The sequence below is a fragment of the Mesitornis unicolor genome, unplaced genomic scaffold (assembly GCF_000695765.1).
Source record: "Mesitornis unicolor isolate BGI_N332 unplaced genomic scaffold, ASM69576v1 scaffold18081, whole genome shotgun sequence".
Taxonomy (NCBI): Eukaryota; Metazoa; Chordata; class Aves; order Mesitornithiformes; family Mesitornithidae; genus Mesitornis; species Mesitornis unicolor.
This window is the reverse complement of record NW_010161919.1, coordinates 1-26980: the sequence shown is the minus strand read 5'-3', so window position 1 is coordinate 26980 and position 26980 is coordinate 1. Positions and strand designations below refer to the sequence as shown.

General features: G+C 39.6%; 1 protein-coding gene across 1 annotated transcript in view; it reads right to left on the bottom strand.

The window, feature by feature from the left end:
• Positions 1–24082, bottom strand: part of TEC (tec protein tyrosine kinase) — a 33644-nt gene extending 9562 nt beyond the window's left edge. Inside the window, exons 1-7 of the mRNA XM_010193484.1 lie at positions 23897–24082; positions 7396–7497; positions 6341–6422; positions 4629–4757; positions 2554–2594; positions 1908–2089; positions 912–977 (exon numbers count right to left, since the gene is read on the bottom strand). Coding sequence (XP_010191786.1) covers positions 912–977; positions 1908–2089; positions 2554–2594; positions 4629–4757; positions 6341–6422; positions 7396–7497; positions 23897–24034 — 740 coding nt within the window. The 5' untranslated portion in view covers positions 24035–24082. The remainder of the gene's footprint in view (positions 1–911; positions 978–1907; positions 2090–2553; positions 2595–4628; positions 4758–6340; positions 6423–7395; positions 7498–23896) is intronic.
• Positions 24083–26980: the final 2898 nt, after the last annotated feature.

Below are 26980 nucleotides of genomic sequence, written 5' to 3'. Positions count from 1 at the left end.
ACTCAGTTAACAACAGCCTCAAAGATGAGAAAACAACAAAGAATGAGTAATGCCCTCTAGTAAAGCTGAGTGCAAAATCCCAGAAGAAATTTTACTTTCTGTCAAAACACAGCAGTAGAAGCCATACATGGCTGAGAGTAGAGTTCTGGAGCTACTAATGTGGTTTTGTAAACAGGTTTTAGTTATTATTTCCTTACAGCAATATTTTATCTAAAAATCATGAAATATGCCTTAAGTTCTCAGGCACAACAGCTTACGCTGTACTGAAATTTGAATAACAAGAACAGCTACGTTTGAGAATAACAGTGTTAAATTTTATCCTGATGTTAAGTACTCGATAATTAAAAATCAACTGGAAAAAACATTTTTTAAAAAGATTTACTTTTATAGCTGATAAGTCACACGCATACACTGAGACTTAAAATGCACTGAGTGATACATTTTCCTGAAAACTAGAGCTCCTTTCCAAAATCTGTGATCTGTTATGTTTACTTTGAATGTTTTCCACTGTTTTCTACTCTACTATCTTACTAACACACTCATTAGATAGACATGTCACTTTAATATTCAAAAAAACACAAAACATTTCACATGCTTATAATGGGTAAATTTCCTTTAAAGTTTCCCTTTGCCTATCAAAGAACTGGGAGGGTTCTCCTTCCAGTAATAGCCTAAAAACTACATGTTTGATGGCCGTCTCACTGACTTGACTCTACGTTACAGATCACAGCAAAATCAATGTGGAGAATCAGAACAAATATATGTCTATTTCAAATATTTAAGTTTCATCTCTGAGATCAATGCTATCATATGTAAGTAATTGCTTTCAAAACTTCAAAAATATATTGTAATTCTTAAAGCATAGGTTTCATTTTATGATCTTCCAGATTTTAATTCAAATATTCACTTACTCATACTGATCAAGGTTGTTGGACTTCTTTCCTGTTACATAGTTGCTTGGAATATATCCTTGTTTTCTAAAAAAATTAATAAAATATCATCTGAGTGAAAACATGTAAAATTGCATGCCAATAAGACAGTGTTTAATACTGCTAATTACCAGGGGTCCCTCACTGTCATTTATTTGTTAGTCACCCACCCACTCTACTGCTGGTTATACAGAAATTAATTTTCTGCGTCAGCATTTCCACATGAACTTCCATTGCACCTAGAGAAGTGACACAGGCAGCAAAAGTGCCCAAGAAAACCAACAGAAGGGGTGAAAAAGAGTAACGCTCTGCTGCTCTGTCACTTTGGTGGTCAGAGGTCCCCAGTCAGTCACAGCCTGATAACTGGCAATTACCCCTAACACACTGCTACTGATAAATACTGAAGTGTGGAAACTTTCACCTTTAAAACCATGGGGAAAAAAAGTAATCTGGGAAATGTGAAGTTGTAGTCATTAAGGCATCTCACTGTAACTCTCTCCCAGCTTATTCAAAGACTGCCCCTAATGCTCCAGCTATTAAATAAGACAGTGAATATCCAAGTCTGGAAGTCAGAGCCTGCTGAGCTGAATATTAACAATATTGCTCCCTAATGAGCCATTCTCCAGGGAAGTAGGAGTACTGTAGCAGTCTAGTGAGGTTTTGCAGGCTGGCTGATGCTTTAATTGGGAAACCATAAAGTCTGACAGGAAATATAATTGGAAAAGCTTCCAGTTCTGCAACTATCGTTGCACTCAGGTCCCACAATCTATTGAGAACTGCACTTTTTGAAATTGGTTTCTCTGTAGAAATAAAGATACAGATGAGATTTCAGGGCTGGGGTACAAAGTCAGGTCTAATACTTGTTATAATATAAATATAATCATAAATAATATTTGTTGACACTTAGTCAATATAAACTACTAGAAGATGGAAATAGCCTTATTAACTTTATAACAAAAAATAAGAACTCGTGTTTACCCATATTTGTCTCTAGCCTTCCACCAGTGAATGTCATTCTTCTCAATCACCGTATATTCTTCACCTTTTTCTAATCTTAAATCATGGTGTTCTGTAGGCTCAAAGTCATACATTGCTACCACTATCTCCTCCTCCTCGCTGCCATTCTCTTCAACTGGAGGAACAGGTGGTGGAGGCCTTCGCTGAAAACGACCCAACATCATTATCGCCCCACTCTGCTCCATTATTCCACCCCACCCACCCTTATCAACACAGCACTGCAAAAGCAGCCAAGCATTCCGGAGGCAAAAGCTGGGCTAGTTCTGGGTTGCCCCAGGAGGGAGCTGCGATGGCCTGATGAGGTAGCAGGGGTGCACGGCAGATGATCACCCAGATGCTACCCACAGGGCTGGTTCATACTGCAGCCCCACAGCTGCCAGTAAAGGGCAATACCAGCTGATGTTTGCCTCTCCCACCAGCAGCGCAGATACTGCTAATGGGTGCAGTTAAATTTCCATGGGATTTTTCCCACCCTGAAAGAGAATGTGATGCCCACTGACACATACAGAAATAGACCTCTGCCATAGGATATTAAATGAATCTCAGGAAATCTAAATGCCATCTCAAAACCCAGCAATTATCTATCGAATATTTTGAATATACCTACCGCACATTTTTCCGGCATTGGAGAGGGCAATCTCATTACACCTAGAAACAGAGCACAGGAAAGGATTTGTGTCTATCCACTTGGCCATAAGTTTAAAAACTGAATAAAAGGCTTAAATTTCAGATAAAGTTTTAGTATCTTAACTAGCCTTCAGGATAGTTTATTAAGTCAGAAAGAAAAGATAGCTTCAGTTAAGCATTAGGAAAATACTGATTAAATATTCTGGCAAAAACATCCCAAATCAGATGGCAGGCTACATTCACCACAGGATTTGGCAACATCAGTGCCACACCTGAATGTGCCACACAGAAGATCCCTGAACTAGCCCTCAGAAACAAAAATATATGAGAAATAAAAGAGTGACAGAGACAAAAAAAAAGATATATAAAAAGGAAACATTTTTTTATCACCATGATAATCTAAAAGTCTGTTATTGTCAACAGTTGCTTTACTAAAAAAATACTACTACCTTGACCCTTGCCTCACTGAATAAGGCTTAAAAGTTGTATGGGTTTTTTATTACTTCTGTCAGATCCAGAAGTATTTTTTCTCCTGTGCTGCTTTCCACACTTAGAAGGTTGATGTAATGTTTTACATCTTGCTGAAGACAACCGGCCACAAGCCACTGTTTATTCTTCAAATCATTTAATGCAACTAAATCCACAGTTCCCCACCACTGCCATTTAAGGTCACAGAATCACAGAACGTTAGGGATTGGAAGGGACCTCAAAAGATCATCTAGTCCAATCCCCCTGCTGGAGCAGGAACACCTAGATGAGGTTGCACAGGAAGGCGTCCAGGCGGGTTTTGAATGTCTCCAGAGAAGGAGACTCCACAACCTCTCTGGGCAGCCTGTTCCAGTGCTCTGTTGCCCTCACTGAGAAGAAGTTTCTTCTCAAATTTAAGTGGAACCTCCTGTGTTCCAGCTTGTGTCCATTACCCCTTGTCCTATCATTGTTTGTCACCGAGAAGAGCCTGGCTCCATCCTCGTGACACTCACCCTTTAAATATTTATAAACATGAATGAGGTCTCCCCTCAGTCTCCTCTTCTGCAAACTAAAGAGACCCAGCTCCTTCAGCCGCTCCTCGTAAGGGAGATGCTCCACTCCCTTAATCATCTTTGTAGCCCTACGCTGGACTCTCTCCAGCAGTTCCCTGTCCTTCTTGAACTGAGGGGCCCAGAACTGGACACAATATTCCAGATGCAGTCTCACCAGGGCAGAGTAGAGGGGGAGGAGAACCTCTCTTGACCTACTCACCACCCCCCTCCTGATACACCCCAGGATGCCAGGTCCTGATACAGGAAATCATTCAGGCACCGCTGATTTCACTGGGCAATAGCTCAATTCCTTTTTCCACTACGGAATTTTCCTTAAATTGTGAAGTAAATAATTATTGTATCCCCACGTAGGACAATATTGCAGCGAGGGTCACAGTTGCTCATCTTCGCATGCTACAGCGCCCGCTGCTGAGCGAGGAGAACCTGTGACTTGGATGCTGGGAGATACAGGTGCCTACAGAGGTCATGGTTCATCCAGGTTCACTGTATGGACGCTAACAAAACTCTAAGAAAATTCAGCTCTGTGTCTGCAAATACATTGAGATTTCTTGTAACATTTTTACACTGGTGTAGTAACACTGAATGCAACACAGTTATTATTCTTTTACAAGGGTATGCAGAAGTTCTTTATTAAAACTGAAGAACTGGCAAGGATTTCTAGTTAAATTTTTTTTTTGTCATCAGGTTTTATCCTCAGTCTGAGGTAAACACTTGGTCAAATAAGTTTCAGATGGGAAGAACAAACTAAGTGAAAAATAAATTCAGCAACATCAATGATTCCTTTCAGCTTTCCCTAGACATTTTCTTGGAAAGACAATTTGCTGGCCTTCATAGGTTTTACAAAATGCTTGGAAATAAAACAAACATTTTTATTTACTTTAGGCACAGTATCAATTATTCACTCTGCTCTATAAATTTGCCTAATATTTAGGGAATTCAGGTGTGATGACAGGAACCATATGAAACAGCAGAAAAACATGCCAAAACAACTTTATATGAAAACATATGTACTTACTGTTTTCAAAAAGATTATATTTTTCACAGCCAGGTGCTAATTTTTCTGTCTGTCTGCAGCACTGATAAATTCCCTCTGTCCAGAATTTAGGATGATATTTTACCATTATATTGCTGTTGTTCTTTATTTCTACAAGAAAAAGAACATATATTGAAAGATACAAAAAACCCCAAACGAAAACCATACCTGCAAGAGGGCCATTTTCAATAAATCTTACAATATCTTTGAGATGAGACATAATCTTCTTTTGTGTTTACTTCAGTGTTGCTTTTCTTAAAGACCTTCTTGCAAGTTTACACGGGATGATACAAAGACACCAAAGGACATTTTTAGGATAATACATGACTTTATTCTGGAAGACAGTGCTTCATGCCCTGCCTGAATGGGCCATCCCAGCAGGGGTGAGCATTTGGTGCATCCATGAAATAAGACCCGAACACTTGTGTGCACCCTGTGAAGCAGCTGTGATGGCCCTGGAAGCTCTGTCTGCCCCTTTCCTTTTTATTACTGCTGCAAGTGACTCAATTTCCTCTACAAATAGTGTTCTGGAGGGAAAGATAGCTGATATTTATTGCTATTCCATGGCACATTGCCTGCGTTTGGTCTGAAAGGCTCCTTAACCCCATCCTATGGGCTTGCTGAGTTTCAGACGTTATTCCTTGCCCTGTGGTACCCAGCCCAGGAATTATTTCTTATTACTTTACAGAGCACCTGTAGCATATGATGAGCATTTGATGGTGGCAGAAGGCATTAAGAGGCTCTTGGAAAAAAAACCAACTTTACTCACTGTGATAGCATTAATCAGATTGCATCGCAGTGGAGATGCCTCCTGTCATTTTACATCAGTTTATGGCTTGCAATGTTGGCTAGCTACATTCATACAAAACTTTCGAGTGATGCCATTAACTAGCTTGGATAAGCTTTTGGATGATTTATACATTGAGCAAAAGCATAGAGTTAAATTCTGATTGCAGCTGGACTTAAATCAAATTAAATTAGTCCAAGTGTTTGATACTCCCAGTCCCTGTTATCACATGCTGTAAACACAAATGATGAGCTGGTCCAGTAAAAAATAAGAATCAGTGGATATATGCAACAGAAGCTTAACATTTTATTTTTCTAGCGTGCTGTGGGATGAAGCCGACCAGCAGTTAAGCAACCACAGCCACTTGCCCACTGCCCCACCCTGTGGGACAGGGGAAAGAACATAAAGACCAAGAGGAAAAAACTTGTGGCTTGAGATAAAAACAGTTTAACAATCAAAAGCAAGAAAAAACCTCAGAAGTAATGACAATCGCTCACCATCTTCCACAAAGCAGACCAATGACCAGCCAATCTCTGAGCAATGGCCAATATTGAAGCCAGAAAACCCCAACCCCTGTCTTCCTCTATCCCAGTTTTTATTGCCAAGCATGACATGATAGGGCCTGGAATACCCCTTTGGTCATCCCAGGTTTGCTGTCCTGGCTCTGTCACCTCTCCCAGCCTCTTGTCCACCCCCAGTCTACTCACAGCAGGGACAGAGGGAGAAAAAGGCAAAGCCTCCATGCTGTGCAAGCACTGCTCAGCACCAATTAAAACATCAGTGTGTTTTCAACACTGTTTTGACCACAAATCTAAAACACAGCACCAAGTTAACTCTATCCTGGCCAGACAGCTCAAGTAAAGGTATCTGTGTATGTCAGATGTTATGTACAAGCAATTTCCATTACCTTCTTTCAGATTCCACACCCACTGATCCCGGCTTTGTGCACTTGGTGCAAAAATATAAAGTGTATTAGCATCATATACAACCTGGAGGGGAGGAAAAGAAATATTCAAAATACATTAACATGGTAATATTAAATTTATTTATTCCTCAGGAAACAGAACAAGACAAATTATAGTTACATTTGGCAAAAATAGTGTACTCAGGCACAAAATGCAGAAACTGGGAAAAGGTTATTAGGGTTTACTTTTGTATATGATGCTTTCAGTAGAATAAGGAAGGGTTTTGTAGTGGTACATTATCTTGTGAGTATTCCTTAAAAGCATTTGCTTCACCCTTTGCTTTGCTTGTTCTTCACCGTGTGTTTTCTAAAAACAGTTCAATTTAATTGCTAAAGCTATTTCATAATCAGACATCCTTTGCTCTTGGCCATTTCCTAACTCCTTGTGATTCTGTACTGCTCTGGGGTGATTCCTGCCTTGTTTTTTTTACCACATGTGCTGGTGGAAAGCAAGTATTGCCCCCCTTCAACCACTTCCTCTATCCTAAGAAGGTATAGTATCTGACCCCCTCTCCCCATATCTAAACATTTCTTTTTCCCCTCTAAACACTTTGTTTTCTATGTTTATTTACATTAAGTTCACAATGGAAGAAAATGCAACAGGTTTCATCTTGATTTTCTTATATGATTTAATAGCAATTAAATTTAATTTAATGTGAAAGACTGAAAACAGCGAAAATGGGCTGCCAGCTAAGCCTTTTTGGAGGAAGGCCAGGACAAGGCACTTTCCAGGCAAGACCCAAGCAAAGAGGGTGGGGAAAAGAAAAAGACCACATGTATGAGGCACAGCTCCCAAGGGAGGGCACCACAGGTGAGCTGAGCTTGTTGGGGATCGTTTTTAATCACTGATCCTGAGCCACATCCCACACAGCCTCAGAGAGCCAGAGAATGGCTCAGTATTTAGAAGTGACAGTCATTTCAAGACAGTTGCATCCAAATGGCTTGGTGCTGTTGAAAAGAGCACTCTAATTTATATATTTTATATAAAAGGAACATACCTGAAATGGATATTTATTTTGACAGGGAATAATACCATCACTGTTTACAACTTCTACACATTTTATCCTCGAAATATCCACAGATCCTTTTCTGTATTTTTTCTATAAGATAAAAGCAAAAAACATTATGTAAAACATAACTGATTTATCTAATTCTCTTCTTTTTTCCCCAGCAGAGACTTCTTGCTTTCTTTTCCACTTGTGATACTGATGTTCTTTTAACTGCAGAAGTAATTTTAAAAATGAGAAAGAGAGGGAGAGAGAGGGTATAAAGATCTACACTAGTGAAAGTTCACAGAGTTCAATATAATTGCTTAGTAAAAGTACCACTTCTTCCTATATAAAGTTTCCAATCAGTTGTAATCATAGGTTTAATTTACCCTTCTTCACAAGAAATAACTTGAGTACAGACGAAGGAAGGCTTCCTCCTTGTTGATTTTTAAATTATGATTAAAACCAGTGAGGGAAATACATGCCAAGGCTTCATCTCATCTGTTCCCTCACTCTGCTGCTGAAGTGCTCCCACCATTTTATGGCTACTGCTGTGTTTCACCAAGTTTCCAGTGAAACTGGGATGCTACTCAGGCGACACAAGTTCCTCCTGAGGCAGGAAGCAGAAGATAGGGGTGAAACCCATTCCTGTGCCAAGCTGGGGCCTCTGTTGAAGGAACTTTTTTGACCAAGGCTTGCAGAAGCCCTGAAGAAACAAGGTCAAAATTACAGACATCTAAGATTTGTCTCATCTAAACTGATAATTAAAAAGATTTTAAAGAAGGAAAGGAGTGCCCGTGGCACTCAGCAGATGCTGCCCAAAGTAACAATGCATGGAAATACAGTGTGGTTCAACACCCCACAGAGGAAGCTCCTTGGAAGAACAGCCCATAACTGGAGGTGGTGTGTACTGGCCTTTAGTCTACTTGTAAAAGCATTAGGAAATAACAGTGAAGTCTGCACCCAAGCGAAACTTTTTAAGGTGGCTGTTTCTGAAGGAATTGTTTGAAACCATTTTCCTTTACCTGAAGCAAAAAGGGTAAAAACAGAAGCCTAGCACAGAAATTTATTATGTGCTCTACTATGTGGCAAAGGGAAACACATGAACAACACACTTCTGAGAGCAAAATTATGATGAATCTATAGAGACTCTATAGGGCCAGCTCTTGCTTTTGGAAGAACTGAGCCTCTAACAGGAGAGCAAGCTTTTACTGAACAAACTGGAGTTCTACTGAACTCCACTCTGAAATCCAGAACAAAACAAAAATGGCAGCAGCTCACGGCGGATCCTGAATTAATCCATGTCAAAAATTCCGACTTGCCAAGCACATCCAACACATCCAGTCCACAGTGCAGCTTATGAAAGATGCATACTGCTCACACTACTGGGAATTATTAGTAATTACTGAATCATTTGACCCAATCCCTACTCAGCTGCTCTCTTCTCTCCCAAGGATGGAAATTTCAGTCCAAATAGCACATGTCTGGCACAATCATATGCAACTGAAAACACAGTCTTATAAACAGAAGCAAAGAGCAATTTCAAATATAGCTGTCACGATTCCAGAACCCTAGAAACTCAATAGTTACTACCCATGGAAACCATGGAAGTTTCATCAGCACTTAAACCACATTTAGTACTCTGTCTCTTATGTATATTGTTATGAAGAAAGCTGGCAGAGAAAATGTGAGTGAAGAATTCATGCACGTCATGGTCAGCACCAGGAAGAATGACAGGAACTATGTTCAGATAAAGCTGTAACTGTTATTTAAGATCAGAAAAACCAACACATTCCCCCGCAAAAAAAAAAAAAAAGAAGCCCCAGTAAGAGGCTTTTTAAAATTTGGAGTGGGGTGTGAGGGAGGAAGAGAAAAGAAAAAGAAATAATTGGGCATTTTAATGAACCATCTAAAAAAGTCAAGTCATAAACATTACCATGAGCTGTACTACAAAGCTATGTCATGTTATGCTGTAAAATAATAACCAACCTTGGATTTTTTACCAAAAAAATTTTCAAGTCTCCTGTTTTTTTTACAGTATCCCCTTACTTGCACTTTGACTACTCAAAGTAAAACATACATTCATGCAAAAAATGCATTCAATGCCAAAAATTGAGTTACCACTTGATACAGTAGCAATATTACTTCGCCCTCTCTCTGTCACTGCGGCAGGCCTGCCAGCTTCAGGGCTGCGGGACTAAGCAATGCAGAACTGGAGGATCTGAATAAATATTTTTTCCACAAAGCATAGAATTCAACACTCCAGATAGTTGTGTTGGAGACACCTTCCCAGAGCTATTTTCCTGACAAAGCAACATAGTTGAAACACTTGCCACTTCTGTGATGTATCTGCCCAGCTTGCTTTCTCCAGTGAACACATATATTGCTTGGCTCCCATCTACTGGTTTAACTGAGCTTATGGAACAGAGAGAGAGATTACATGCATTGATTGGGCTTTTTTTAATCTGGAATGACAGAAATTCCTTGGAGGAATAGGCTTTATTATTTCTCTGAACACTCCTTTCCTCCAATATCCAGAGATTTTCATGCCAATTCTGGCATTCAGTGCTCACTCAAAAGGAGCATACATTTGCCAGGAGGACAAAACATGGGAATCCAACACGATAATCAACTAACATTTTGGAAAAAAATAAAGCAAACCTCCTAATACATAGCACATCATTCTAGTAATCATATATCCTAAGGTTTCCCTTTGTACACTTTCACAATTTAAGGTAGCTCAGTTTGCCTCACCGTAAGATGCTAAATTAAGCCAACTCAAAGTTGACCCTGCCTTGCAACCCAAACCAGCAAATTAAACCTAATGTAAGATAAGATTTTTCTATCTTTGCATACTTTTCATATATTTTTAAAAAACCCTTATATATGTGAAATTAGATACAAATATACTGCTCCAGACATGTTTCAGATTGCATCAGAAGCAACAGTTATTAATGGCAAGAAGCCTTCAAACTGTAAGGTGTGCAGCTGTTTTAGCTCAATACTTCTCACTATTAAACCAAGGGGCACAGGAACAGGAAGGAATGACTCAAGAAAAATGCTGAAGAGACCACTGCAATTCCTCTCCGTCCCCTACTTCAAAGCTTTCCCTTTGTACGGGGAAATCTTGCACACCATTACTGTGTTGCATTTATTCTGCATGCTGAAAGGCTTGCTGTAGACCCAGCTGTACAGAAGACACAAAATGCAGAACCAAGGGAGAGCTCAAGCCCTGAAGAAGTTGGGAAGCAGAGGTACTGGCAGGAGCCAGCCATGAAAAATCCACCCACAATCTCTTTCCAAAATGTGGTCTCTGCTACAAAGAGACAAAATCAGTTTAATGGCTAACTATGCAACATCAAACCATAGGAGGCAGACGAGTATTTCTCACTGTTTTTGGATGTGGAAGATGGCTAACATAGTAGAAAAGGGTTGAATTCACTGAAGAAATGGTAGTATTTCACCAGCACATTCATGCATGCTGTCTGAACTGGGCACAAGTATTCACAGAGGACTTGGAAACATCACAGGCCAGTGAATGCAAGAGACCAAAGCCAGTCCATCCCTTTTATCAAGAGAGATATATGCCTCTAGAGGGAGGCATATAGAAGGAAACATGGTTAGAACAGTAATAAAGGTATAGAAGTACTATATCCCAATAAGGATACAAATATGTGCTTCAAAGTCACACTAAAGGGCTCATTAAAAAAAACAACAAAAACCATATCTGCTGAAAATAACAAAAGGGAAGTGACTGTACAGAAACTAAACAAAATGCTCTATGTACTTCACATTTGCCCATGCTTCAAAAACTTGATTTACAGTTTCAGAAGCCCTGCTTCTTGCTCACAACGAGGATGGCCAGTTCAGGCAATATGTCTTGTCTCCTTGCAATGCAAACATGTAAGCTATTCCTATTGTTTAACACATAAGACAGTAATATCAAGAAGTTATAAAACTAGAACTACATTGTCAGCTATGGTACAAATATAATTATACTGTTCCTGTAAAAAAAAAATAGATCTTAGAATACAAGAAGACAAGAAATATCAAAGTGTTAGGTAAGTACACAACCAAATAGCTCACCATCTATACATTTGGAATTACTCCTCTGCTAAATATAGTAGCTTACAAGTTGAGAAGCCCATATTACCACTATCAGAGAAGGTGGTTCTTCAGTGTATTTCCTCTTTGTCTATGAAGATACTGTGGTGCTTACTCTCAGGAAAGTGGGATTGGGCAGTGAAATAGTACAGAGAACATCCTGTTTGGAAAAAACCTCAATGAAAACACAGAAAAATCAGCCTGGCTCTCAAGAAATAGCTGCATTCTGTCTCACTGATGCTGTCTGTTTGTCTCTGTTGTTGATACTATATTTTTCTCCTATGCTTATTCCCATGCAGCAAACCCTGAGGTAATCAGCATGTGACCCACAGAACTCGTGTTCTCATAAGTATAGAAGGTCTTGGCATTACTGACATCTCGTTTTATGGAACTGCTCTGCAACTTTACAAAGCCTCAGAAAAGCCTGGCTAACCCAACATCCCACACAGAGAACTCTGGCAGAATATGCTCCAAAGCCAAATGAAATGTTTTTGTACTTTTTTTTTTTTTAGTAGCCTTGCCATTTAGTGATAAGCACTGCATACTGCTGCAGTTTCCTCTTGAGAGGCATTTTCACCCAAGCAATTACTGACTATGCAAATATAATTACCCTAGATAACTGTTAGATGGCCACATTTTCCATCTCATTATTTTCCAGTGTGTCAGACGTGTTGAAGAATGCCCTGCCTACTTTCAATCCATTTTTTAAAATGATTAGTCTAAGAAAAGCAAGCATCAAGTACTTCTATTCACCTTTCCAAAATGGCTAGAATAGAGATAAAATAATAATCATTATAACTAATAACCATTCAGAGGTGGTCATTATTTCGATCTAGTCTGATCTCATCCAAGATCTGACTCCTGGGAAGAATTTCAAGAGGAAAAAATACAAATAGAAATGAGAAGGAGAAAGTCCTGCAAAACAGGCAATCAAGAATCCTTTACTATGGCCTGGCTGCAGAGCGGATGCCAACCAACAGCACTGCAGAGACCAGAAAAAACACAAAAATAAATTTTCCGTAGTAGCACTGATGCAACTTCCTAACCATTACTACAATGCATTATCTGTAATTTATCTGTAATCTCCTGCAATTAAGAGTTGGTCAGTCAAATGCACACAATTACAGTTCTGATACATTGCTGCAATCACATAAGGCAGCAATATAAATAAAAGCAAAGCACACAAAATAAATCAGCCAGGCCTCCATTCATATCAGGCCCTAAATCACCTACAATCTTTCAGCTTTCAAAATAACTAGCACATAGCTTCAGGTTCCTTCACACAAATCTTCTCTTCCTGGTTTTCTGTGAAGTCCTCACAGAGCACCAAGTCTGCTCAGCCCAGCTGTAGCATTTCTGCCCCGTTTTCTCCACTCTCAGAGCCATCGTTCTGTCCACAGTGACAGAGTTACACCTCTCATTCAGCCACTCCTCTAACATACCCTTCATGCTGTCTGAACACTAGACTCAGGCAGCTTGACACAAGGAGGAGAGACCAAGTTCACAGGCATCACAGGCCAGTGACCAGAGCCCCAGGACAGGACTCGAGAGGTCACCTAGCCAAGGCACCAGCTGCTTTACCTACTTTTTCAAGGTTCAGATGATGGAGCTGAGCTGAGGGTTGGTTCTTTTGTTGTTTTTAAAGATTCCTGTCCACCACTAGTCCATCTCTCCACATTAAACATTTGCTGCTCCACCAACCTTTCATCACAGTCTAGACTTTTGGGAACCTCATCCTTCACACTGTTCCTGTCCTGAAACTCACAGGCAGATCCGCATCTTCCTTGAAACTTACTGCCCCGAGCCAGTTGCAGCACTGCAGCTGATGCCTTATCATCAGACTGCAAGGATTCACAGTCCTGTTTTTTCATCCTAATGTAACATTTGCATTTTTGACAGCAACAAGGTATCATTGATGCATAACCAGCTAAGTGTCAGTGTGTCCCCAGCAGGACCTGGGTGATAGGAAAATGAGTCCCTATCACCCAGGTCCTGCTGGGGACACTCTGACACTTAGCTACTTACTCCTATTCCATATTCGACCATTTCAGCTTTCCTGCCTAAACTTTTATCTTGTCCACACTGAATCACATTCTACAAAATAAAAAACCAAACAACCAAACCCACCACACACCTAATCTCTTTATACTACTTTGATTTCTAGACTTGTTTTCCAAAGTTTTTGCAGCTACTTCAAGTTTTACGTCACCTGAAAACTCAACAACCTTCTATTTCAGCAACGATATCACTAGTGAAAATACTGCAATGCAAGACACCCCATTCAGGACAGTCTGTCAATCTGCAAGCCACCAGTGCCTACTGAACACTGGACCAGTTTCCTATGTGTTCTGCAATCAGATATACAAGAGCTTTATATATGTCATTCTAATGCTGACATCTGAAAATATCTCATACAGCAGTGTCAAAAAAAACCTTACTGGAATAAAAACACAATATACTTGCTGCTTCTCTGTGACCCACGAGACTTGTTACCCTGTGGCAAAAAGAACTTGTTACCCTGTGGCAAAAAGAACAAAAAGAATTCAGACTTAGATAAGTCTGAATTTATTTTTTTTTGTCAAGTCTTTCTTGGCTGATGTGCCATTTTTGTATCTTCCAGGTACTTTCAACAAGCCTGTTTTTTCTACCATTTTTCTGGAAATTATCTTCATAGCTTACAGTTTCTCAGCTTCTCCTCTGCACTCTTTTAAAACCAGGCCTTCTCTAGCTTTTCAGAATCTCATTTATCTTTCAGTTTTTCCTTCCTAGCACCTTCAAGACTCATCCACTCCTGTCTAGTCCTAAGGGCAATATTCTCATCCATGCCTTGTCAGTGTTCTCAACAACTACGACCTACACGTTTCAACTTCACCTATGGCTCATTTTTTCCATCTCATAAACATCAAAATTCTTCTGGAAAGATAATTACTGCAGATCCTAATTTTATATCAGACTTTTCTTTTGGCAGATGTTATGAAGAACAGGGAATCATTACTGCAACATACCAACTTCTTTTACAACTTAAGTTTCTTTATGACTTGTTCTTTTCAAGTGAGCATTCCCATGCATCTGTTAAGCTGCCTCCAGTCACATGAATAGCTTTAAGTAGCTTTTTTCTGATTTGAACAGCTTTCACTTGCACCTGCTTAAAATTTCCCCAGCCATTCCTACTGTTATCTGTCTTCTGTTGGCTTTTCAGCCAATATTTGGTGTCTTCTGGATCATCATCAATACAGTAATTCTGCTTATGAGCAAAAAAACTTATTTAAAAGAAATATTTTCCTGAATATTTCCTGGGGAGACAAGTGGAACAGGAGGAAACAAACAAAGAAGTATGGAGCTTCATGGTTCCCAATGCCAACATCTACTGCTTTCCAGTAGACCTTCTATCCAGACCCTCTCTTTTGAGATTTTTCTTCTCAGATTCTCTCAGCTGTTTTCCTCCTGACTCGTTTTCACTCTTCCCACCAGGTTTCGGGTGCCTTTGCTGCACAGCAGAGTTGTCTTCTTTAAATCATTTCAATAGCTCAACATGCTGACCAGGTTTATGTGCAGCTGTATTTTAGACAATTCCTACTGGTCAATCTACTTAAAAGAAAATTGACTTCCTACTATATTTGCTCTCAGCAGTGGCTAGCTACAGACCTAGACCAATGCTCCTTTTCCCCAAGCTAACATACATAAGAGGTGTAGGCAACTAATGTGCAGTAAAACTTTTCCATGTCTCTACTCACTTACTGGCTCATCTTAGGCTTTGATAAGCAGCTTCTCAAAAGGACTGGGTTTTTGCTCTGTGTTCACTGTTGTTGTGGGGAACTAGCAGCTATCACAAAATAATTAGATCAGTATAAATCTAACATTGCTTATATAATTTTTACATCTGTGTATTTACTTGAAGCAACAGCAATGTAGGAAGCTAAGGCTTTCTCATCAGAGATGGATCTCTCACAATTCCAGTACTTGAGCTGAACAAAGAGATCTGTACGTAGGAATAATAATACAGTTATTGTTATAGGAATAACAATGCAGGTATTGTTATATCAACAAACATGTCTGTAAGTTTGCTTGACAAATTATAACCTGAAGAGTATTCATTGGTCATCTACAGATTACAGAGACACTTGCAAATTCTCTCTCCTGATTTCTATGTAAGCAAGTGCAAAGAAAAGAAGCTAAAATAACTATTTTCCTAATGCTGCTAATCTTTAGAAGCAATGGTTGTAGTCATTATATAGGTATTATAAAATTAGAAAGGTAGCTACTCATATTCTGAGTTAGCATTTAAATACAGATCTTGTGAAGAAGTTGGAAAAGCTATCAGGTAACTTTACTCTTTAGTTTTTCATAAGAGGTACAAACACAACATTCTCTATTCAGATTGATGCGACAGGCATCTTTCCAAGTGGGATAACTTGCAAATATATAGTTGTACTTGCTCAGCACTATTATTTATGCTGAAAATCACTGTTACAAGTTAATCATTACCTCTTTAATTTCATATCTAGATAAATCCATATAAAAGAACGTGTGTGTTTTCACCAATCCATTTACCCTAACTGCACTTAAAAAATTTAATTCATTCCTTTTCAAACAATGCTGAGAAAGACCTGTGTTTAATTCCACTAAAAATGCTAAATAGTAAGTGCTGAACCTATCTAAAGCCACAACCTCTCAGAGACAGTTGTGAAGGTATATCCTCAGTAAGGACAGCTAAGGACTTCCATGTGATTCATGTGGAAGTCTATATCCACTTGTTTCCTAGAGGGGAAACAGCAGCCAACTCACAGTCCTTTTCCAGGTCTAGCTGGAATAAAGTTATTGTGCAGACTTCCAAGTATTTTAAGAAAGCTCTATCATTACTATCTATGGCTTGGAACAAAAAAAAGGCTCTGTCAATCTATTCATTTCAGGAAGTATTGATCTTACATGAAAAAAACCAACATAAATTAAAAGCATTTAATACTGAATTGTGCTTTCATTTATATGAAGAATTAAGTCATATATGCAATGACTAACAAAACCATATCAATCAAGGTAATTAAAAATAATAAAGGATAACCACTATAGGAATAAAAAACTGTAGAATCAATACACATTAATCTTCTCTTAAAAAAAGAAAAGTAACTAGCATAGCTTTTTTGAACTCTACAATGTTGTTATGCTCCAAAGGAAGTATTTGCACAAGACTAGTGTTGCAATGAAGCTAACACAATTTTACCCTGAAACCTGCAGCTTTAGAATGGGCCCCAGAGCTTTTAAAGTTATTTTTCCTTCCTTAAAATATCACCATGGTGATTTCAGTAGCTTCTGTCTCCTCTCTATTCAAATTACAAGAATCAAATACAGCTCTTGCAGAAGAATTTTTTTCCTTAGGAAGATACTTTCAAAATTAGTAACCCCCAAGAATGTTCAAGTTTTTATTCTGGTTTTTTTTTCATTTATGTCCTGGTTGGTTTTTGTTAGTTGTAACATTTCTTGTTTATGCAAGACAGCTTTCACACAAGACTGATCCTGATGGCAAATACCACTACTGCCAGCAAAGACGAGAGCACTCTACACCTCCCAAGATCAGCTCATCAGAAACCTGCCTTCTACATGACTCCACAGAAGCATCCTTCTAAATAAGACTCTCCAATATTTTCCCTCTGGGGCTATTATTTACTTTCTCTGTAGAAGCAAGTGGTTTCTGCATACTAATAAACAGGTAACTGCTGTGCCTACCCCAATATCCTCTGTGCGGTCCCTCCAGAGCCAACAGGTATTGCAGCAGAGACACTCCCATTTTGCCCTCCCTCTAACACCACAGAGCCCATTTCCTCCAATACACACAGGGTAACCATGGGGACCAGGATTTAGCCTAAACCTTTTGAAAACACAAAATCCAATATAAACCATTTATTGCTGTAAACTGTAATTCATACAGTGAACATGAGCAAACAACAAAGAAGCTAAAGCTTAAAGCAATTTCACATTCATAAGGTCATACTCAGCTTTGTACTCAAGGTCAGCACAAGTTGCCGTGGGCTGGAAAGGATAATGTGAGCATGCTGTGCTGTGTGTGGGCGGACAGTAACCAAACCACACGCATCAGCACACTTTCAAACTAAAGAGTGTCATTGCTAAGCAAGGGGGGAGAGAGAGATGGAGAGAAAGAAACACCATGGTGAAAGGGAACCTTCCACAACTGCATTAGATATGAGGATACTAACAGTCTGCATATGGATAACAATTTATAAAATTACAGACAGATCTGTAACAGCTTCATGTAAACACTGCACTCATGAGAAACATCAACATGAAATTTTTCAAACCAACAAACCAGCAGGACATCTTGCCTGCGTAAGCCAGCTCCTTTCAGCTACTCCAGTGACAAGAAGTACTTTAACACCTACTTTTATTATCTTGCCTTAATCTCAAAGAACTTCCCTTGCCTAAAAACCTCTAGTCCAATGTCACTTTTAGTTCGAGTGAGATGCTCTGTCAGCATGAGCTAACTGAAACTTGTGTGAAGTACATGTTGGCTGCTATCATAGCTACTCTGTAACACAGCAGTGAGCCTGCTCCAGTCAGGGCCAACAAACTGCCCTAAGGTCTTCTCCCAGTTCAGAGACATCTTCTGACCATTCATCAAGAAAGATTTCACAACAGTGAAACTTTGTGCCACACAAGGAAAAAGAGGATAAACCAAGAGTGTTTATCTTGGTGGGTCACTCTGGCAGATGCAGTATCTTGAATTCTATTTCTATATGGTTTGTCCTGTTGGCTCACTCAGGAGGAATGAAAGACACTGTTCTTTGCAGCAGCTAAGCCACTCTGCAAGGAAGTGTGGTGCACTTCCACAGTGGGGCACCAGGCATACTGGTAGAGCTGTAAAGTGATTATTCCTTTCCATTGCAACTGTTCAGCTGATATTTACTGAAGTATTTCCAGTTTCAGTGACAAGGTGGACTCCTAGATAAACACTAAGGCTTGATTTTCCAGAATCAGCTAAAAGTGCGAAAGCACCACGCCTTTGAAAATAAACCTCAGAGCATTTAAGTTGAATATGCAAGATACAAGGCCACTTTTGACAGAAAATAGCCAAATGTACCTAAGGCCATATATATGTGAAGTTATTTCCACAAATGCCCCCTTGGATTTCAAACACACACTTCCTTCAAGGTGAAATTAGCAATTTGGAAAAAGTCATACTAAAACTTTAACTAAAATTTTGCTGGTAAAATGTACAAAAAAATAATCCAAATCAGTTGGTTTTTTTTAATTACTACATTAAATATTTGATTTTCAGAGGAGCAGGTTTGTTTCAAAATTGCTTAACTTTGCTTATTAATTTCCTACAGATTAGGGGGTTTTTTGTTTCTTAGAAGAAAATTCTTCAGAAAATAGAACTACCTGTAGTAGTATGCTACAACCTTCAAACCACACAAAATTGGAAAGAGATTTCCTAATAAAATATTTAATGCTAGTGTTTTCCCACTAGAACAATACATGGCTTCACTATACAACCAGATTACCTGGAGGAGTTACACTGCAATCAATGACACCAGCTGATACCAGTAAGAATAGTGCAGGAGTCCTCAACAGCAAGGGCCATTTTTTTGCCAAAATGCCTACTACTTTCCATTTCCAAACCACCATAGTTACTACTATCTATCTTTAAAGCTGGCATAGTTAGTCTACAATGCATATCTGAGAACACTGTACATATCAAGTCTTTCCAACTGTAGCATATTCAGCTTTATAGTACATCTCCATAGTCAGAACAGGAAGATATTTTACTTTTTCTCTGTTTTTATATATTCATCATCAATACTCTGTGCTTGGAGACCAATTCAGTTATTTCTTAATCCAATTAATTTTTGTCGTCATTACAAATGGTATCTATCACATTCAGATCCCATTAGCCACTTTTGGAAGATTAAGGAAAAAAAAAAAGACAGAAAATACTCTTTCCAACAATGACAGCCAATAAACTGTTAAAGGCTTCATGAAACTTACAATATTAACTTAGTCTTTTATATGCTTATAATTATTGTTAGCCCATTATTTCACAAAAGTGCAATAATGGCATTTCCCCAACATTTACACTTACTAATTCAGAGAATTTATGCCAAAAAAAGCCAAAACCAGAAGCCATCCCAGCTTAAACAGAATATTCCTTTTTTTGACATTAAAAATTAATCTCCATAATGCTTAAGGCAAGTATCTTTATTTTCAAGCTTTTTAACATCCATCTTTTTAACCAACCTTAACGTGATAACATCTCCCATTTTTTTTACCAAACAGCATAATGTCCAGAAGAAGTTAACCTTTAAAAGCCAAGGTCCTATTGACTTCTTACACAAAAGAAGTTTCCCATGACATTATTAATAATTGTAGAGCTTTGCACAAGTGATCTAAACCAGGACTCTTCTTCCTCAGGTTTCCGTGCTTTAAAAGCAGTCTTGAAATTCAGTCTCTTTACTGATTCTGTATTTATGCTTCATTGATAGTTCACTCACCTCCTCCATGTCCAGCAATATTTCTAAGTGCAGAAGCTACATTTCTCCTACTCATGGGAGCAGTGCAGCTCCACCTTCACTGTAGGCTCTCTGAGCCATGACAGGGTGCCTGAGCTGCCTAAAAGCATGTATTAAAAGATTTAAATAGGTTATGAGCAAGTTTAAACAACTACATTCTGTTGCTAGTAGTCATGCTTATGAAATAATCGTTTATTGCTCCAAGCAGGTATATGGCACTTTGTCAAGATGTAGGACAGAAAAAAACAGAGAAGAGCACTTCTGTAATGTGCAGCTTCTGGACAAGGAGCAAATGGTCCCCCACCAACAGCTGCAAAGGACAAGGTCAAATAATTTCTCTGCAGCATTAACAAGAACAACATTTGCTATGGTTGACTGCTTTCTGTTGCCATAAACATTCCACTGCTGTCACCAGACATACCAAGTATCTAATTCTGTTGCCTTATTTACAATCCCAACTTGTCCACACTTTGAGTATTGATTAATCTGGTTAACAAGATTTAATTTAACCTTGTTTTTAAAAGAAGTGGTATGACTATCCATATGACCACAAACCCTGGGTTCTTCTTGAACTATCTCTACTGAATTCTCATAGAAGTTAAAATGGGAAAAAACCCCGCAACAAACCAACCAAAAAAAACCCCAAACCAACCAAAAAAACACAAGAAAATACTTCAGTTTGGCCAACAAGCACACTGGAAATCATATACTTGCCCAGAGGAGCAGAACCAAGCCACCCATGGCAGACTGCTACCACTGCAGTTATGTGATTGGGATGAGGGCATGGGATCCTCTTGGCTTGGGATTTCCATGCTTATTTTACCAATCTGGACTTTGAATATTGCCAAGCCTGAAATGAGTTCAGTCCATACCTATCATCTGTCTTATCGTTAAATTCAACCAGCATACACAATAGTCACGTTTGTTTCAGCAATAAACCTCCAGCTATTCAGAGGAGCCAGAATTATTTTAATCTCTAATTTTTTTTCCATTTTATATAAATTACTTCAACCAGAATATACAACTGTCTTACTGTAAACACAAATTTACAGCTGCCATAATTTGCTTTAAAAAACCCAAACAAAACCAAAGCGACTGATAAAATCCCCAAACATTTTCCACTTCAGTTGCCCAGTGACATAAAGAAATAACTACCACTGTCAGAGATCTTACTCACACAGTTTGTGGGGTTTTGTTTTTTTTTTCAAATAGAGACCAAGTATTGCTGACAAAAATACTTAGAGTGCTCCACCAAGATCAGAGCTCATTATTTTCAGAAAATACTGTTAATAAAATAAAATGCTGATTAATGTTTAAAAGAATCTAAAGTGGGAGAAACAGCAAAAAATGAAAGTGTTTTGAGGTTGGAAAGGTGTGTGTTAAGGCTGAGTCAGTCTAACGACTTGTTGATGTCAACAGTTGGAGCATCCTGTCCTCCTCCACCACCTGGCACCACCTCTGGTGCTTGTTAGATCCTGCACTGAGCTGATGCAGTTTGCTAATCCACTAGAACACTAATCCAGAAAAATTAAAACCACTTCAGATACCTTTCTGCTGATTAGCAAGGTTTTTCAGAGCAGTACTGAGTTCAAGAAGTCCCACAACCAGTGCATAGCCTGCAAGGCTATGACAGGGAAGAGATGGATGTGCCTGTTTCAGCAGCAAACATGTATATTTTCACTCCAACAAGTCTTATCTGAGTCTGGAACGTTTTAAGGAGTTACTGCTTCTACAGCTGAGGGCACAATGGGCAGCCCTGCTCCATCACGTTGTAAGAAAAAAGACAGTTTAAAGCCCTTCTCAGACAGATCCATCATCAGTCTCATGGAAAGATAATTTAGCCCAAGGGTATCAACCTGCAGGGAAGAGGAAAGCTGGAAGCACTAACTTCTTAAAAGGCAACAACTAGACCTGCAAAAGCTGTTATATTTCTGTTTGACCTGAATGTGAGCTGACACAAGATACACTTGTAAGACATGTTTCAGAGGGCTTCTTAGCCCCCATACATCTATTCTCTAGGGAAATTTGGGGAGGGAAGTATTCTTAAAAAACAAACCAAAAAAGGCATTCTAAAATAAGACTTCACAGTGAGTAAAAACACACAAATTCATATTCTGAGGTGGACTGAAAACTGGTTGAATGGCGAGTCCCAGAGGGTGGTGGTCAGCAGTGCAAAGTCTGTTTAGAGGCCAGTGGCTAGTGGTGTACCCCAGGGGTCAGTGCTGTGTCCAGTCCTGTTCAACATCTTCATTAATGACCTGGATGATGGATGGGGCAGAGTGCACCCTCAACAAGTTTGCTGATGACACCAAACTGGGAGGAGTGGCTGATACACCAGAGGGACCTTAACAGTCAAGAGAAATGGGCTGTCAGGAACCTCACAAACTTCAACCAGGAGAAGTGAAAAGTCCTGCACCTGGAAGGGAACAACCCCATGCACCAATATATGCTGGGAGCCACCCAGCTGGAAAGCAGCTTGGCAGAAAAGGGATTGGGCTTCCTGGTGGACACCAAGTTGAACATAAGTCAGAAATGTGCTTTGCCACAAAGAAGGTGAATGTTATACTGGTCAGCGTTAGACAAAGTATTGCTAGCAGGTCGAGGGAGGTGATCCTTCCCATCTACTCAGCACTGGTGTGGTCACACCTGGAGTACTGTGTCCATCGCTGGCACAGGTTGCCCAGAAAGGTTGCAGAGTCTCTGTCCTTCGAGGTATTCAAAAACCATCTAGATACTGTTCTGGCCAACTGGCTTTAGGTGGCACTGCTTGAGTAGGGATGTTTGACCAGATGACCTCCAGAAGTCACTTCCAACCACAGCCAGTCTGTGATCTCCTTCTTAATCCTTAACTGTTTCCAAACTATATTCAGAGAACTGCAACTGCAACAGACTTCTGTGGTCTTGGAGCATCGTAAGTGAGCTCAACTCTGCTGCAAGCACAAGCTCTGCCAGAGAAACATGCTTAGCAAGCCTTAGGTCTCCTGCACCCCCTTCTTTCATCAGAGGCAAGACACCTGACACGAGAGGTTGCAGAGTTGTTTCCATTAAATTTTATTTGTTGAATGGCTTCTCAGAGTGTTGAGCATGCTCCACTAGCTACTGTGCCCATTTTAATCCCCTTCAGCATTGTGACAAATCTGGAAAGTAGCCTCAGTTAAGTGGAAAATCTTGCCCCTGGCACTAGAGATCTGGTGCAGCACTGTGGGGACAAGTGATCTTAATAAAACAGAGTCCAGACCTCATTTGAAAAAATGCCGGTCTGAGGATTTGCCTAGCTTATACTACTGATTTCTGATGTAACTGAATTTACATAAAGGGGCAACAACGATGAGCTGCTCATGCTGCCAAAGATAAACTGCTTCCAGCTTCATTTCAGTCACTAGGTTAGATGATCCACTCTAATGGATTTCATCTCTACTCAATGCCGTCTACAATGCACTGCTGCTATCAAATGCTGAATTGAATACTAGTCAAACATTGAATCAATCGTTTGAATTCAGTTAATTCTCCAATGTGAAAGTAACAACCTTCATAGTAAACATGGCCACAAGCAACTACAATTACAAGTTTTTCTACCTTTTCCACATTTTGTGATAGCAGTGACCTTTCATCTCTCTGGAGAGAGGGGAAGAAAAAAATTAAGCCTTGATGACCAGCTATAAAAGCTGATTTATCCTATTCCTGGCATCCTGGCTGTTTACTGGATTAAGAACCAGCTCATATTGACTACCAGGTAAGTTATCTACATCTCTGTAAATCTGTGTTATAAATAAAAGAAATGGCAGCTCATGTTCATTGCCACCCAAAGCCACTGGGAAAAAAATCCAACAGTATGCAAAAGCAAAAAAGAACAAAGGCAGTCTATAGTAACAATCTGTGTCTCCTACCTCTGCTCGACCTTCATAATATGTTAGCATAGACTTTGTAAGTACAAAAAGCCTTTCTTTGTAGTTTAAGGGAGAAGTCCTCTTCTTCTGCTGGGATCTTTTAATCAAAATCTCTTGTAGGATAGTAGTCGTATTCATTTCATCCGCTTGTCACCTCTGTTTCTAGCCATTGAATATCAGTTCCTGCGAAGATGAGAGAAACAAGTCATTTTGGAATCTTTGGAGGATCACCAGTCTGAACATTTCTGTAGTAAAAAGAGCTTCTACTTATAAATGAAACTACCTAAACTTACAGAAAGCTGGAGCTCATCCTAAGCACTTGGAATTTTACAGAAGTTAATTATTAGACAAGAAAGTTCAGGCCTTGCTCAACTGAGGGTTGCACTGACACATTCCCAGGAAACCAAAAGCTGCACATGACTAGGATGAAGTATGGGACACTGCAGACTATGACACAGAAAATATGGGTGAGAAGTCCAAGACATGCTCCTGGCAAACAGCAGTGTACAACTCCTCTTCAACACAAAGGCCCGATGTGTATCAAAAGTTTTAATTGCTAAGGCATATGCATATATATATGCCATTTGCAAAAATATTTGATATACAAAATCAAACATGGTTCAGTAAAAGTAACTTTGAAAATTCACCTCAATTATATTTATGGAATTTATCAGATGCAACAGTCATTTAGAAGATGACAATCTGAGAAGAGAGAATTAAAGCTTTTTTGCACACTCCCTCCCCCCTCCCCCCCGAAATTGCTAAGTATATACCCTCCAGCTTCTACTTAGAAAGACTTCTTGCTGACCATCCACAGCCTAATTCATCCACTTTTGAAAGTTCTGGTCACTCAGTAACATCAAGCTGTGCTTTGAAGTTTTACACCATGATCATTACCTGTAGGATAGACTTAGGAATGCATAAAAACGAATGCTCCCACAGTTACTTTGTTTGCAAGGCTGGCTCCAGCACCCTACCGGACAAAGCACCAGGCACTCTCTCAGCTCTTTGCAATTATGCCAGCTCAAGCACAGCTGCCCTCCTCCCTCACCTGCTGGCTGCTGCCCTGCCGTGCCACCCAGCCTTGTGTGGGTGCAATGGTTCCTCCCGCTGGGCATGGAAGTGGCCTAGGGAAGGGATCCAGCCAGACACTTCATCAAGCAGCACAGACCGCAGCCTGTGGAGACTTCACACACGAGGTGGCACAGAGGCAGGAACAAAAGGTGTGAGAGAGACTGTGGAGAAGCTGTTCCACAAAACTTTTGCCTCCTTCACTGCTGGGCCCCTGCCTCAAGCCATGCTCCAAAGCCAAGGCACGTTGCAGGCACAGACCTCGACCGCAGCTTGGGCCAGAGCAGCACGGCTGTGGACTGAAGCTGTGGCAGCAGAACAGCAGCATCTGCTGAAGCACCAGTGACTACAAATGCCTTCCCATGTGTGTGTGTGGAGAGGGTGAGGGGAACCACCCAAACCCAAGCCTTGCACTGTAGATCTCTGTACCAGTAGGAAATTTCCCTCTGACTATAAAAAAAAGTTCTCTTCATCTCACAGGGCTTAATCTATGCACCTGTTTTACTACTTAGAGTATTTCAAAATTCACAGGGGAAATGTATGTACATTTTTCTCGGTAGACAACATAACTTCAGCATGGACAAAACAGTACATTTCACAGCATTGTGCAGGGAAGCTTGAAAAGCCACAGGCCTCCTTACAACATTACATTTAATTTTATTTAAACTTTACTTTTGTAAGGTAAACAAATTCACTTTAGCGCCTCTTCTTTTGCTTTGTGCCCAAACACACCATTATTTGTTGTGATAGTACATGAAAAATAAGTGAACTGACACCTCTTGCCTTCCAGACTAATCCTGATACCACCTTTCACTTTTGTTTGGCCAAGCAAACTCTCATATCCCAAACTCTTACCATTTCATACAGCTTGATGTTGTTGTTCACTGCTTTGAAACATCCCTTTTTAAGATATATCTCTGCATATGCTAAAAATTAGTCTATGGTTTACCTGGAACTATAAAATAAGTCCAGGTTAGAGTGCATAAGACAATAACAGGATGGACATGGTTATTATTATGAACAATTTATTTCTGTTTTTCCTCTTGCTCTGATGCACATAGATGCATACATTTTGCTGGTCATTTGTCACACTGCATTCCTGGGAAGAAGACAGATCTTTTGGAACTGATACTTGTCTAGATTGCACTCTTTAAGTACTCAAACTGCCAGGTTCTTTTTTATTGCCTTTCTAAAAATAAAAGGGCAATCTAAAAGATAATTGCAGGAGGAAGGATACTAACATGAACTGAATATACAAACATTATTCAAAAAATTAAAAGCCAGTATTAACTTTCAGACCAGTTTAAAGCATGCCAGACTGTAAGGGTACCCATCACAGCCTCTCCCACTCACAATTCCTGCGGTCTCTATAGTACAGATTTTCTGTTGGCACTTATGAAAAATATACTTATTATTTGTCTTAGAAACTGGGATCTGAGAAATCCTGAGAGTGCTACACTACAGCACACATGACATATACATAATTAACTATGTTTTCAAATCTCAGTACTGAATGCTAAAATATTTCATTTCCCTGCCAGCCCCCTCTTTAGTCACATTAACATCATAAAAGAAACAAAATAAATAACCTTCTGACAAAATCAGTGATAAAAAATAAAAACACCAATAATTTAATTGGTAATTTAATTTAATTGGTCTGTTCCTGGTTGCTACACTGAATTATCGCTGCTATGGAGATCTCTGCAGATAAGAACCAGTTTCCCAGGTCAGAAGATCAGCCTTTGACCCTGCATGTGGTCACAGAAACCATTTTTGTTTGGAGGTCTTCCCAAGCCAACGGCTCTAGCCACATTTCTGAATTTCTGATCCTACAAATAAGGCTCAGAACAACTGAACCCTCACTTATTACTCCAAAAGTTCCTTTCCAAAATTGCAAGTTCCTTGAAAAGCACCTGTAACAGCCATCCTTACCTCTTTATCAAGCCCATACATCGCTTCTTTTTCTTCAGTATAGTTTTAGAATCTTTCTACAATCGCCCACCCCACCCCTCC